The 15,532-nt window shown below is 41.3% G+C and overlaps 1 protein-coding gene across 2 annotated transcripts in view; it reads left to right on the top strand.

Annotated features, from left to right (window-relative positions):
* The first annotated feature begins 11,619 nt into the window (after positions 1 to 11,619).
* Positions 11,620 to 15,532, top strand: part of GPT2 (glutamic--pyruvic transaminase 2) — a 49,221-nt gene continuing 45,308 nt past the window's right edge. Inside the window, exon 1 of one of the 2 annotated variants that reach the window (XM_005289848.4) lies at positions 11,620 to 12,428. In XM_005289848.4, coding sequence (XP_005289905.2) covers positions 12,081 to 12,428 — 348 coding nt within the window. In that variant the 5' untranslated portion in view covers positions 11,620 to 12,080. Of the gene's footprint in view, positions 12,718 to 15,532 lie in introns of both variants that reach the window. The other variant, XM_065567609.1, reaches the window with a different exon arrangement.

The following is a 15,532-nucleotide window of genomic DNA, read 5'->3' as shown; positions in this document are numbered from 1 at the left end:
AATAACAGAACGCCACTAGCCATCACCTTCAGCCCCAACTAAAACCTCACCAGCGTGTCATCAAAGATCTACAACCTATCCTGAAAGATAATCCCTCACTCTCACAGATCTTGGGAGACAGACCAGTCCTCACTTACAGACAGTCCCCCAACCTGAAGCAAATACTCACCAGCAACCGCACACCATACAACATAAACACTAACCCAGGAACCTATCCTTGTAACAAAGCCCGATGCCAACTGTGTCCACATATCTATTCAAGTGACACCATCATAGGACCTAACCACATCAGTCACGCTATCAGGGGCTTGTTCACCTGCACATCTACCAACGTGATATATGCCATCATGTGCCAGCAATGCCCCTCTGCCATATACATTGGCCAAACTGGACAGTCTCTATGCAAAAGAATAAATGGACACAAATCTGACATCAGGAATCATAACATTAAAAAACCAGTGGGAGAACACTTCAGCCTCTCTAACCACACAGTGACAGACTTGAAGGTCGCAATTTTGCAACAAAAAAATTTCCAAAACAGACTCCAAAGAGAGACTGCTGAACTTGAATTAATATGCAAATTAGATACAATTAACTTAGGTCTAAACAGAGACTGGGAATGGTTGGGTCATTACACTAATTGAATCTATTTCCCCATGTTAAGTATCCTCACACCTTCTATGGCTCATCTCGATTATCAATTCAAAAGGTTTTTTTCTCCTGCTGATGATAGCTCATCTCAATTGATTGGCCTCTTACAGTTGGTATGGCTACTTCCACCTTTTCATGTTCTCTGTATGTATAAATATCTTCTTTTTGTGTGTTCCATTCTATGCAGCCGAAGAAGTGGGCTGTAGCACACGAAAGCTTATGCTCAAATAAATTTGTTAGTCTCTAAGGTGCCACAAGTACTCCTGTTCTTTTTGCGGATACAGACTAACACGGCTGCTACTCTGAAACCTCCAATACATCTGTTAGTCTATAAGGTGCCACAGGACTCTTCATTGCATGTTATTCAAGGATGGTCACTTTATGCATCTTCCTTTCCCAGTTGACTGTCCCATAACTATTAGTAGCAATCATAAAATGAGGGAAATTAAAAGACAAGCTTACTCTTATTTCCAGTCTTTTAAAGCATAGGCTAAGTATGAATAACAAGAACTGGGGTAATAAAACAGGAGTGGAATTACATACTGTACACATCTCACTGAATTAAACTATCTTTTATATACAACCAAAACATTTTTTAAGATTTTAAAACAGAGACTATACAAGTCCTTTGCATCCAGAAATCCAGAGCAAGAAAACTTTGGGGGTGAGAAGTGAATTTTTATTTTGCTCTGTTCTGTTTTAGTTTGATGTTTGTTTATTTATGGGTGCCTAGTGCTTCAACCTCAGTCATGCACATACATGCTATTATACACTTGCAAATTCAAAATAGTTTATTTGAATCCACTTCAGTCTTTTTTCTAAATATTGTGCCTGGTATCTGTAGCAAAAAAATCAGTACATTTATTATTATTTGTTTTATTATGATTGTCCGGTAGATTGTTTTTATTATATTAGTATTTTTGAGGGGGGAAATATAGGGAATAAGTGTTTATAAACCATAATAGAAATGTATTGCTGACCAAATTTCTTTTTGAATAAGCTTTCTGAAACAATTTGACAACGTCATTTAAATGTTAATTTCATGTTTGAAAACTAGGTCAAGAAATAGCTCTTAGTCTGAAACTTGAATTGTAAAGGGCATTTCTCCCATAAAAAAATGTTTATAGAGGAGTTCAACCTCTGGAGAGAAAAAAGAGGGTGATAGTGACAATACTGACAACTTTAACTATAGCCTTGGATGACTTCTCTATATATTGTAAAGGGTGTAATGAAAAAAGAGGAGGGAAAGTCTCTATGGAAAATTCACTTTGAAGATTATTGTTTAAGACAAACTGAAGTAGAGCTGCCAACAGTATTATAGAGCTGTACAAGGACTGCAATGCTTCCGCATGGGTGGCAATCCATGTATTGTAAGGCTGGCTCTGCACACAATGCAACACAGGAAATTTGGAGTTACATCTCTATTTTGGACTTTAATTCACTTGGTGTTGTCTAGATATTGAAGAAAATCTTAGGATAAAGGTGATCTTACTAAGAGTCTTATCTGTGCTTTTCCTTCAGGCAGAGAAACATTGGGGCACATTGGAGGATACACTTTTTAAAAGCGGATTTTTTATTGTTATTGCTAGTTTATTGCTCAGTTAAAGTAATACACTGATGAGCTGGCTTGATGCAGTCGTTTAGTTCCCAGTGGAAAGGAATCAATACAGGGAGTGAGGTATTTAATCATTTACCAGGACAGCACAGGTTGTTTTTTCCACTGACTAGATTAAAAAGACACTGTTCTTTCTTCATTTCTGCTAAGTGACAGACTTAAGATGGTTGTGCTTACTTTTTAAGGCAGACTGTGAAAATGTACTATATGTCCTATGAAAAGCTACACAGAATACAAGACATATAATACTCACTCGCATAAGCAGTTTACTACACTACTGGGTGACCTTCTCCTGTTTATTCTGAGGGAGTCCACATACTGATTCGTTAGTACAAAGAAGACATAAGATGAAATACAAACTATGGCTCAGGAAATAGAGGGCTATCCCCACCCTTAGCAATTATTTGAAACACAGGCCCAGATAGCCTCCTCCTGTAACAAAGTTCACAGGAGGATTCTGGAAAATATCTGTGGAGATCCCCTGGGAGAGATTCTCTCTCCTCCCATTCACACATATACTGTTGGGGGAAGAAATTGCCCAGCCTTGGGGAGGGAAAGCTGCTGTCCTGCTCCCAGAGTGGGTCCATGTCCACTTTTGACCCAGCATGCCAGTCCCTACTTCTCAAATCTATGACTCCAGTGGAGCCACACTGCCAGGGACTGAGCACAAATGCCCTGCCTGAGGGCTCTTAAGAAAAGATAATATAGCCCCAGGGTGGCCATATGGGGCTGGAGACGGGGATGACTTCTATGACTCTGGACTTGTTACTAGCCTGCCCAGCACCTCACCTCATCCCACCCCTTCGCTCTCCAGCCCTTCCCTCAATACAGTCCCTAAACCATGGAGAACCTTTTATATTATCTAGAGAAGAGGGGCACATGGTGGCCACTGAGCCCCTGTCCCACACAGGGGAAGGGAGAGAGTTCCATGCAGCCGGTAATCTCTTTTCATGTATCTTCAGTGCTTAAAAGGAGTCTATCATAATCTGCAAGCAGTCTAAAGTAATGAAGTCAATGTCAAGCTGGATATGTGAGTGGTATGATAAGTGACATGACAATGACAAACTGATGAATCTATTCATATTTTGTAAGATGTGTGGTATAAGGTAAAATAACATAATAAAATTATAAAATCCTAAATGTTAACATACCCAGGACCAGAACTGACTGATCTCTAGGATTAAAACATGCTCTCAGAAAAACACAGATTAGGATGTGCCATAGCTATTCTAGGTCACACTGAACAAGTTTTGATTCTACATATAAAAACAGAATAGACAGAGTTTTTATGCTGATGCTGAAAATCTAGGTGATAAGCTCTTACATTATATCCAAAATATCCAGTTCAGATTCAGGCAGGTTGTCAGGTCAATTGAAATCTCCCCATTATTGCTGTCATTCCTTTAGGGATTAGTAACACTAATTTCATCTCCTACTTTGTCCACGGTTGCTGGTGTAACAGAGACCCCTATCAGAGATTTTCTATTCTTTCCTATTGCTTCTAGTTTTACTCAGTCTTTCCTCCTTGTGCCCTACCCATTTCTTATCCTTGCCTATAAGTTGTTTTGGACAGATGCCATGGCTTCTCCACCTCTTCCCTTTCTTGTATTGCTGAATAAATTTACCCATCCATATTAACTATCAAGTCATGGTTTTGATTATTTCCAGGTTTCAGCTCTATTAGATCATACTCTTCCATGTCTGCTTGCATCTGTCTGCTGTGCTTCGTGTACTGATATAAAGTTACTGAATTGCCTACCCATTCCTTATTATTCCCTTCCTTGAGTGTACATTGAAGCACAGATTCTCAAAGGTATTTAGGCACCTAGAAGTTAGGTGCCTAAATGTCTTTGAGGATCTGGGCCCAGGTCTCTGAGATTGACTATTCTCACAATGCATTCAGATTCAGCCTGTAGCATGTCATTACTAGCATAGGTCTTTCTCCATACCTGCATAAAAGGAAAGGCATGTTTATCTTTCCTATAAACTGGGATTGTAGCCAAAGGCACAAATCCATGCTATGCAGACAAGAAATTTCAGAGTTTTGTTTCTGAATCAAGATTAGGTTCAATGAACCAGGAGTCCTATGCTGCTTCTGTTACAAGAGAGGTGATTTATTTATTTATTTATATGAATAGAGCCCATACATAGCAGAAACTGTTTTGTCATACAAGATTTCAGAGTCTTTAACAAAAACAGTAGTGTCCTGCTTTGCATGAAACATTATTTAGTGGAGAATAAAAGTAATACATAAATCAATATAAGTCTATTAAAATATCATTTCTATTAGAACAAAGCATTAATGTACAGGATGCTGATAACGTTCAGTTCAATTCAACTATACTGTTACCATCAAAACAAAAAATGTTTCCCTTACTCCACGTAAAGCTGCTGGTATTCATTCTTTAAGCAGTTATTCATTACTGAGACCTGAATAATGCATGTAGTTTTCAAGTGTTTTCATTACTTTCTGGCTTTCTTCCCTCTTTATGATTGTGTCCCTTAATATATTCAACTGTTTCACATTCAAAGGGAGTTACATTTGTTTAATACATGGTCTAGCAGATTCTGTCTATGGAGAAGACAACTCTAAGCTCTGAAAGTCAAATACTAGCACCATTTCAGACAGCAGCCCTGGGCCCAGTCCAGCATCCAGAAAGACACTAAGCACATCCTTGGAGGTACTCTGAACCCTTAGTCTTCAATAGGAATTAATGGCACTCAGCATATCAGTGGAAATGCTAAGCACCTTGATGGACTGAGACCCATATGAAATGTGCCTCAAAAGAACTTGATATAGAAAGCGAAAAAGTGATGACACCATTTCCATCTCATTTAAAATCTCGTATGAAAAGTCTTTTCTTGTCCTTGCCTGTTCTCCTTTTTGTCTCTCTTTTATTATGTCATATAATCTGAACACTGAAGTGTTTTGGAATTAAGAGTTTTTCCTTCCTTTGATTTATTGGAATGCTTTTATATAGAAATTTACTAAAAGAAGCCTCTGTTACACTACAGAATCTCCAAGTGTAAAAGTACTAAGAACAACACAACTCTAATAATTATAAATTAAATTATCTAAGACACAGATTAGGAAAAAGAACCACAGTATACGTTTAAATAAAAAATGCCCTTTTTGCCTTCCCATCCCACCTCAGCTTCATCCTTCCAGATGAAAGAATTATTTATTATGTGCAAGACACTCCAACTGGAAACTGGCAGTTTCTCCCTCTCTCTGTATGTTATCCCTGCCTGAGGGGAAATGATGGAGGCCTTAGGTTTCCAGGGTAACTTTCATAAAACATGTATACAATACGTGCAGTTTCACTTCCTCTCAGCAGCTTTAGTCAATCTAAAAGAATTCTGTTCTTTAGTCCAGAGAGGTGCCTGTGGACCCATGAGATGAAAGAGTTTTAAGTCACATCTACACTACAAACTTTGGTCAACACGAGTTAGGTTGGTGTACAGCCGCTGAAGTTTATATATCACTCAGATGTATGCATACTCAGCTGCTTGTGTTGACAATGTGCATACTTACAAGGAGTGCTTGTCTTGCTATACAGTGCTATGCACTATGGGTAGGTATCCTTGTGTGCTATGCACTGCCATGTGGCACAATGCCTTTTGGGACATTTTTGCAGTGTTTTGTGGGATTGGGATTTGCCCACGGACTTCTGGGAGATAAAGCTCAAGTTCCCAGCATGCAACTTTTTCCATCCAATAAAACCTTCCACATCCCATAATTTTAGCACCATTTTTAAAAAAGCCTCAAAGAGCCCACAGAGCTCACTATTATTCTAATAAACACTGCAAATACAGGATGCACAATTCTATATTTGCAGATCTTCAGGCAACAACTAGGATCAAAATAAGAAACATGAGGATTTTTCTAGGAGATTTTGTTGATGAATGTAGTGGGGAAAAAAACCTCCAGATTTTTATTCCTGTGCACACCCCTGCTAGGGGGAAAGTGAGCCCTGGGATCCTGTGTTGGACAGTTGGACTATACACTCTGGCAAGAGTCTGAAGAGAGTGAAACAGCCACAGGGAGCAGAGATAACTCTGATGGTAACCCAGAGGGGGACTGGAGCTAGAGAAGAAAGGGAGAAAGCAGCCCAGGGAAACAGCAATGGGGCCTGGGATTGCATAGACTATGGCTGCTAGTCACAGCCTGTTCCCTAGTCTAGAACCTGGCATAGAGGGTGGTCCCGGATTCCCCTACCAAGCTACTGGAGAAGTGGAATAGTCTGGGCAGTGGAACGGAAGACAGCCTGAAACAGATCATCCAGTTGGAGTTTGATACCCCAGAAGGGGAAGACTACAGTGACCTGACCAGAGGGCCAAGCCACAAAGAGAGAACAATTGAATTCAGAGAGAGATAGGGTGAGCAACCAAAGGAGGAGGCATAGACTGGTCCAGAGCTAATCCCCAGATGTGGCCACAGAGAGGTGCCACAGTGGTGAGTAGTAAACCCTGTGACAGGCCCTTGTCATGAAAGTGTGTAGGGCTATTAATGGTTCCTGCTAAGCAAGACTGAGTTTCAGTAGTGTGCAAGAAATAACAATGGATTTGCACCAGTGGGGTTCCCAAGTTGTGATGGGGCAATAAACAAAACACATATCCCTATTTTGGCACCAGCCCAAATTGCTACATCAACAAAAAAGATACTTTTCCGTGGTTATGCATATGCTAGTGGATCATTGGGGATGCTCCAAAAATGCATGATGCTTGCGCCTTTAAGAACACAGGGGCTGTTCAGAACGCTGCATGCAGGGACATTAATTCCAAAACAGTAGATTACCAATGATGATATGGAAATGCCAATAGTGATTCCCAGCCTACCTCTTGCTTCCCTGGCTTATGAATCCATATAGTGGCCATCTGGACAGTGCCAAGGAAAGATTCAACTTCCAGCTCAGCAGGGGCAGAATGACTGGGGAATGTGCTTCTGGTAGATTGAAGGGACACTGGTGGTATTTACTCACTAGCTTAGATCTCAGTGAGAAAAACATCCCAATGGTTATAGCTGGATGTTGTGTACTGCATAATATATGTGATATAAAGGGCGAAAAGCTGCTGTCAGGTTGGAGATACACAGTGAAATGGCTGTTTGCTAAATATGAGCAGACACCTGGGCTAGTAGAAGAGCCCAACATAGAGCTATGTGTTTGAGGTAGGCTTTAAAGGTTCATTTGCATTGTCTGCCACAGTAGCATTCTCCCTTGCTGGCTTGAGATAGTGTCTGTCTTGGATAATTTAAATAATGTATTTTTGGGTTTTTTTGCCTGCTGACGTCTGTTGTGTTGTGCCTGCTGCAAATGATAAATCCTGCTGGGCCTGGGGCTTTGTTTGCTGCTATGAATTGTGTGGACCTTGCTGTAAGCTTATAAATATGGCTGGGTGTTTTCCTGACACTGAATTCTATGGTGCATGGTTTTAATGTCAACAAAATCATATGGACTATCTATCACCTAGTTAAGCAGCTATTCTTTAGCAGAAAGAAAGGTGTGAGTAAGAAATTTACATCTTCTCAGACAGATTTGCTATAGCCTGAACCCCAGCTGGAGATGATTCTCAACAAGGAGGAAATGAAGAAAGGAGGCCCTAAATTTCCTCTCCCCCTCGTTTCTACTCAGGACATCAACAATATTTGAAAGATTAAGGAAGACTCATTGAACTGGGGGAGTGGCCTGGCTGACAGAATTCAGCCAGACTGCTGTAAGCATATGGTGAGAGAAACCTTTTGCTTTAAATTCACTTAGCTTGTTAAGTTAGATTTTAGTTTGTGTTTTACCTTTTGTTTCTTTGTAACCAATTCTGATATTTATGCCTCATTACTTCTAATCTCTTAAAGTCTATCTTTCTGTACAATACCGCGTTTACAATGGTGCCAGTGGCACCATGGCACCTGGCCCGCTCCGCTTGAGGCCCCAGGCTCTACCAGCACTTCTCTGCCTTCATGACATACATAAAGGCTAAAACTATCCATATACCATTATTATAAGCATGTGATTTGAACTATACAGCTATTCATAGTAATTTGGTGGAGGTCAATCATATGAGAGCATGGTCATTCTGCACATCAAGACTTTGTTCTAGAATTCACTGTCCAGTCTCATACAGTCATTTATGTGTTGCGGCTGTTTGATCTTTCCGTCTTAGCACCAGTTTAAAAGCTGTTATTCTTTAGCTTCTTGTAACTGCAAGAAAACCAAATTCTCTCTCTTACCACTATAGTGAGGACATGGAATAAGGGAATCAATGTAGAACTTCCCTCTGCTAAACACCACTTGCTCCCCTATGTGCTCTATTATGGAAACTTGTGTTCATATGATTTGCACAGAGTACAGAGACTGCTGGTTGGTCATGCCAGCTGATCACATGTTGACCAGTTTGCAAAAAGCAGTCACAATTGACATCTATACATTGTGAGCTTGTAATGAATGTACGCCATGGGTAGTTTGTTTCTGTACGACAAAGAGCTTTTTACGGACGACCAGCTACATAAGGATATTTTGCCCTCCTGTAGGGGATCACAAAACATTTTACAAATATTTATTAACTGAACATCACAATAATCTTTGTTGGAGAGATGACTGTTAGCCTCATCTTACAGGTGCATACACTGAGTCTGAGTGACTTGCCCAAGATCACAAAGCAAGTCAGTGTTTACTTTTGGGGTGAACACCTGACTCAACTAATGTCAATGGAGTTGTCATTAACATCAGCAGGGCCAGGATTTCAACCCAGGACTCCAACTCCACCATATTATCTGATAGACACCACCACCTCCCCTCAGATAAAAGATTTATATTTAAAAGTACATTAAGAGGGATGTACTATAGGTAGACTAGGGTGACCAGATGTCCCAATTTTATAGGGACAGTCCCGATTTTTGGGTCTTTTTCTTATAGAGGATCCTATTACCCCCATCCCTATCCCGATTTTTCACACTTGCTGTCTGGTCACCCTAAGGTAGACGAAGGTATATTTATAATCATAATTATAAAACCGGTACTTTTTTACCTATACTATAAAAACAAGTATATAATTACACCTAAAAGAATATTAAGGTCTTTTCATTATTCCTTTCATTTTTTATCATTTACTTTTTGCATTTCTCAGGTTGGAGAAGAAAACGAAGCTATTCATTTTCATGTCATGTACATTTAATTACAATTCATTTTCACTTTCATGTTAACAAGCCCTATTTCAATGCAATAGTGCATGTGTTACAAACTCAGAGGATAGTATTTATTATTCTTAAAAGCAGCTACTGGAATTATAAACAATTGAAACATTTCTATTTGAGAAAAGATTATTTTAAATCACTTTTATTTTTGTGCAGCAAATTTGACTTTAGTGTCTCTCTAATTCAATTTGAAACCTTTTATTTTAGAATGTTATATTGATCCAGCAGCAAATTAATAATACTTTGATCTTTTTCATTAGTAGTCAAAAGCAGGCTTCAATAAATGTTCATTTTTGGATATGTTAGCGAGTCATTGCTTTAAAGGAATGTTGTCAAAGTCGACAGGCCCCAAATGTGATCTCTCCCCTTTCAAACAATAAAAAAGTAGCATTACCATAGTCTTAAAATCCATTCTCCAGTATAGAAGAGGTCATCAGCCTATACAAGACAGGCTGCAAATATCTTAAAAAATGAATGTTTGTTTGAACTGCAACCAAACAAATCCTCCTTCCCAGGAACCTGAATTCCTAACACATGGTGCTCCCCTGAGTCTCTTGTTGTTGATTTTGTTTTTTGTGGGGGAAGGGAGGACTGTGCTTATTAACCCTAACAACATAGAAAGTGTAGTATACAACAACAAACAAAGATTACAACACGTTCACAAAAGAACATTGCTAAAGAAGGTTGGAGGAGCGAGTTTATTGTAGGGATGTAATAAGCATCTCAAGGAAGAGAGTAAAAATACCAGGAGAATCTTTGCAGCACATAAAGAAGGAACCAAAAGAAATTTAGAGCTTACAACATTATACCGCACAGAAGACTAATAGCCTTGGTGATGTGGTCAAAGACAGTATGAATCAACCAGCATCTCTATCCTATGGGACAGGGAGAGCAAGTGCAGCTAAAACAGAAAATCCCCTCTCTTCCCCAGCAGCTTTCCTTCTGTACATCAGCTTGGAAAGAAGAAAGCAATCCCTACCTCTGAGCCAGGACAAATGAGAAAGGGCCTCCTCCCCTATAATAGCTTGGAGAGGGACCAAAGAGACCACATGCACCTGTCCACCTCCGTCTTCAAAGCTCTCTTTCCTGCTCTTGCTCCTCGCCCCCTGAAGTAAGTGGCCAAACTCCAGCTGATTTTAATGAAAATAGGAATGGATCCCCCAAGAGAAGAAAAGAGCCTTCCCCTTCCCATCAGCTAGTAAGAATAAGGAGAAAAAGAGAGAACCTTTAATTTTCTGAGAGAGGGGGAGCTGCTAGTCTAGGAGAATATGCTGGAATAGCAAAATGAGTGCCTGAAATTGCTACTGTTTCCTTGAGCACCTATTGTAATTTAACGTTCCTTCAACCTATGAACTGGCTAATCATCATCAGCACCCGACAGATGGGGTGATATATAGATGAAACAAGAAATAAACTAGAAAGTCAAGTTAAAATTGAAATTCCAAGGAGACAAGAAGCAAGGGCAGGAGAGAGGGGATCTGTTTTTGCCAAACGGACAGGGACAAAAATCAGCAGAGAAAAGATATCGAAAGGTTTCTAATAGGCTAAAACAACAGAATACCAAAAAAAAAAAAATTGAAACAAAAGGAGTATAATCTAATACTTTAAGTGAGGTTTTGGGAGCCAGTCTTGCTTTGTACCCTAGGGAAAGCATTTTAACCTCTCTCTCTCTGTATCCCAGTTTCCATATCCGTGAACTGGGAATAACACTATTACTTACCCCAAATGTCTGTGTAGTTTAACGAACATCTGTAAGGGGCTTTGAGACTTTCGGATTATAAATGCAAAGTAACAGTGTTTCTAAAATGTAAGTGTCCTTTTAAACTACTGCTTTACTCGGTCCTGGTTCCAGGATGATGCAGCAAAGGCTCGCCCCAGCCTCCAAACCTGCGGCCAGTGCCAGCTCTCATCGAGGATACCAGATATCTATGCTGTTTTTTCCCCCTCTAACGAGGGGTGGTAGGAGGGAAATAGCTCCATTATTTATTCGGCAGTCGCCACCTTTATTTAATACCCTACGGCATCTTTTATCATGCATCGGCTCCCTCTACCACTTTTCAGCCTACAGCCGACACAACGAACATACATGACGTACCCAGCGTTGAGGGAACTCTGGGTATGGTAGTTTGCTGCCTCATCACCTGATGCTGTGGGCAGGCGCGGTGGAGAGTTTGTAAGAACTACAAACCCCACCCAGCAGCGCGACTGGTGGTCTGGCTGGTGCAAGCTCTGTTACTTTTGCATGCTTGGAAAGCGGGTTACTAGTAGCAGAGGGTTGAGCGTGTTGGTTTGCAGTTCTGAGCTAAATGGATTTTCCCGGGACAATGTATTAATGCAGAGATCCTTTTTGCTTTTAGTTTAATTTTTTCCCCAACGCTAAGGTGTTGCAATGGTGTGATTTATTGATAACCTGGTGGCATTACAAGATCAGTTGTGTCTATTGCAATTAAGTTTCAAGAATCTGGATGTGGGGGAGACTGCAGAGAACTGAGCATGCACTTGTAACTGTGCCTGTCCACCGGAATTGCTTCTGATTGCACCTTTTATTTGTCTGTGTAGATTTTTAATATTTCCAATTTGTAAAAAATATTTATTATTATTTGGAAGCGGCTACCCGCCAGGAGCATGCATCGGTTTGCAATGCTTACCAAGCAAACTGCGGCAAGCCCGGGCTGTAAAGGGCCAGGGTCCTGCAGGAATGGAAGGAGAAACGTGGCTTTGCGATGCATTGCCTCGCTGGTGGAGGGGAAACAGCACCAGCAGCGCTTTACCCAGCGTACTCGCCCGGGGAGAGAAGGACTCGTGCGTTGGAACAGCGCTGCTAAGGCCTCTGCAGTGAAAATCAATGAGAAGACGAGCAGGGAGAAAATCCTGACGCTGGAGTCCATGAACCCCCAGGTGAAAGCGGTGGAATACGCCGTGAGGGGCCCCATTGTCCTGAAAGCTGGCGAGATCGAGAAGGAGCTGCGGAAGGTGAGGCGCATGGCGAGGCGGGGGTGAGCGTTCGGGCTGATTCCCAGACCACTTCCCTACACTTCTGGGTGTCGGGCAGAGGGAGATGGGCGACCCCCTTTGTTCTTCCGGCCACTTGGCCAGGTGTTGCTCTCTTTCTGCCCGGGGCCGTGCTGGGCCAGCCCCCGGCCACTCCTCCGCTGCAGCGGCTCCTGATTGGGGCTGGGGGAACCCAGGAAGGAATGCACGTTCCTGCCCGTCCCCTCCTGCACGTTGGTAATCAGCGGCAGAATTAGCAAAAGAAAACATGGTAAATATCAGACACAGCCTGCGCTTTCTCAAGCCCCCCACTTCCCCGATGCTTGCTTCCCTTAAAGTTTCAGGAAATTGCTTTGTAACCACTTCTATATAAGGCATTGACAGGGTGAAATTGGGGTGCTGTGAAGTTCTAGCTAAATGGACAGTCAGGTTAAAAATTAATACTTAAAATAATGTTATTACCTTTGTTAGACTCTTACATTAAAACTTAACTAATTTTCTCCCCTTACCACTTTTTTTTATTTTTTTTTTTGCAGTTGAGTCAGGCTGCTGAATGAAACATGTTTTTGTCATCACCCGTTTTTGTTAATGGATTTTGTGGGAAATGTCTTGTAATTTTATGTAACTTCACAATACCTAGAGTAATATAGCCCTCATCCTGACTGGTGACAGGCATGCTAACGCAGGAGAAATAAATAATATCAATACTCCCCCCCTCCCCAACTCAGTTAACTGTCCTTGTCTTTTTAAAATCTTGATCTGATGTAGTATAGCACTATATGTACAAGAAGTGTTAATAGTTATAAAACTAGTCAGGTCTCTTTGGAGGTGGAAGAGGAAAAAGACAATAAACAAATGCTCTCTCCAAAACATTTGTTACTATCTCCTGCCTTATTGCACAGGTCAACTGACATATACACTGTGAAAGCAGTATTTACTTTTCTTTTTCTGCCTTGCCCCTCTAACACTCTTTGGTGTAATCCAGTGCCCCTTTGTGTTTACACAAAAAGGTGAAAACAATGAGGAGTAATTGTGGCACCTTAGAGACTAACACATTTATTAGGGCATAAGCTTTCGTGGGCTAAAAAGGTAAGTGATCAGTTTTCCCTATACAGTGGGTGCATTTAAAATATTCACTCTAATTTTAGAGCTACTATATGTTTAAGTGGTGTTCCCAATTTTAAATATCGGGAATATCCCTGAAACATGTATTATTTCTAGAACTGAAAAGGTCTTAACTACATCCACTATACCCATCATAGTTTTGAATACTTCAGGTCCCTGTTACTCCCTTCTTTTTTTTCAAGCTGAAGTCATTAAGGCTATGTCTACACTACAGCTTATGTCAGCATAATTTGTTGCTCAGGGGTCTGAGTAAACCAGGGATCGGTAACCTGCGGCACGCGTGCCAAAGGCGGCACACAAGCTGATTTTTATTGGGACTCTGTTGCCAGCCGGGGTCCAGGCTGCCGGCCCGCTCAGCCCGCTGCCTGCCTGGATGAACGGAACCCCAGGCCGGCAGTGGGCTGAGAGAGGCCTGCGGCCGGGACCCCGGCTGGCAGGAGCTGGTGGCTGGATCCCCAGACCAGCAGCAGGCTGAGCGGCTCAGGCTGAGTGGCTCAGTCTGCCGGTCTGGGGTTCCTCTGCTGCCCATGCTGCCGGTCTGGGGTTCCATCTGCTGGTCCCTGTAAAATGTAAAATGTATTACTGGCACGCAAAACCTTACATTAATGAAGACTTAGCACACCATTTCTCAAAGGTTGCTGACCCCTGGAGTAAACCAACCCCGTGAGCAACATAAGTTACACCGACATAAGTGCTAGTGTGGACAATGCTATGTCGGTGGGAGAGCTTCAGCTACCGCTGCTCATAGGGGTTGAAATAGTTAAGCCAACCGGAGAGCTCTCTCCCATGGGCTTAGAGCGATGACATTAGAGAGCTTACAGTGGCGCAGCTTCACCAAGGTAAGCTCTCTAGCATAGCCATAGCCTTAGACTCATGTTTTCTAAAATGGTCACTGAGGTTGTGTGGCTCCATATTTAGGTATTTTATTTATTCATCTATTTTAAATGTGCCCAACGTGAGACGTTGGGCCTGTTTTTTGGAATATTGAGCACCTACATTTGGGAGTTGTGGATCTTTAGCATGTCTGCAAAAAGAAGAACAGGAGTACTTGTGGCACCTTAGAGACTAACAAATTTATTAGAGCATAAGCTTTCGTGGACTACAGCCCACTTCTTCGGATGCATATAGAATGGAACATATATTGAGGAGATATATATACACACATACAGAGAGCATAAACAGGTGGGAGTTGTCTTACCAACTCTGAGAGGCCAATTAATTAAGAGAAAAAAAACTTTTGAAGTGATAATCAAGCTAGGCCAATACAGACAGTTTGATAATAGGTGTGAGAGTACTTACAAGGGGAGATAGAGTCAATGTTTGTAATGGCTCAGCCATTCCCAGTCCTTATTCAAACCGGAGTTGATTGTGTCTAGTTTGCATATCAATTCTAGCTCTGCAGTCTCTCTTTGGAGTCTGTTTTTGAAGTTTGAAGTACTCTCACACCTATTATCAAACTGTCTGTACTGGCCTAGCTTGATTATCACTTCAAAAGTTTTTTTTCTCTTAATTGGCCTCTCAGAGTTGGTAAGACAACTCCCACCTGTTTATGCTCTCTGTATGTGTGTATATATATATCTCCTCAATATATGTTCCATTCTATATGCATCCGAAGAAGTGGGCTGTAGTCCACGAAAGCTTATGCTCTAATAAATTTGTTAGTCTCTAAGGTGCCACAAGTACTCCTGTTCTTCTTTTTGCGGATACAGACTAACACGGCTGTTACTCTGAAACCTGTCATTTAGCATGTCTGAAGACTGGGCCCAGAGTGTTCCAAGTTAGGTACCAAAATCAGTCATTGCTTTAGAAAATTTTGGCCTTAACACCTTGGCCTCAGATTCCTCATCTATAGAATCCCCACTGATGTTAAAAAAAACATTTTAGTGATTTAGGCATTGTTATTACTAGCAGTGTTTACACCACAGCTTTCCTGATCAATGTGGACAGACTTTTATCATCTA

This window comes from Chrysemys picta, chromosome 14, assembly GCF_011386835.1.
Source record: "Chrysemys picta bellii isolate R12L10 chromosome 14, ASM1138683v2, whole genome shotgun sequence".
Taxonomy (NCBI): Eukaryota; Metazoa; Chordata; order Testudines; family Emydidae; genus Chrysemys; species Chrysemys picta.
The sequence above is the reverse complement of the archived record's forward strand: the minus strand, read 5'-3'. Positions and strand labels throughout refer to the sequence as shown.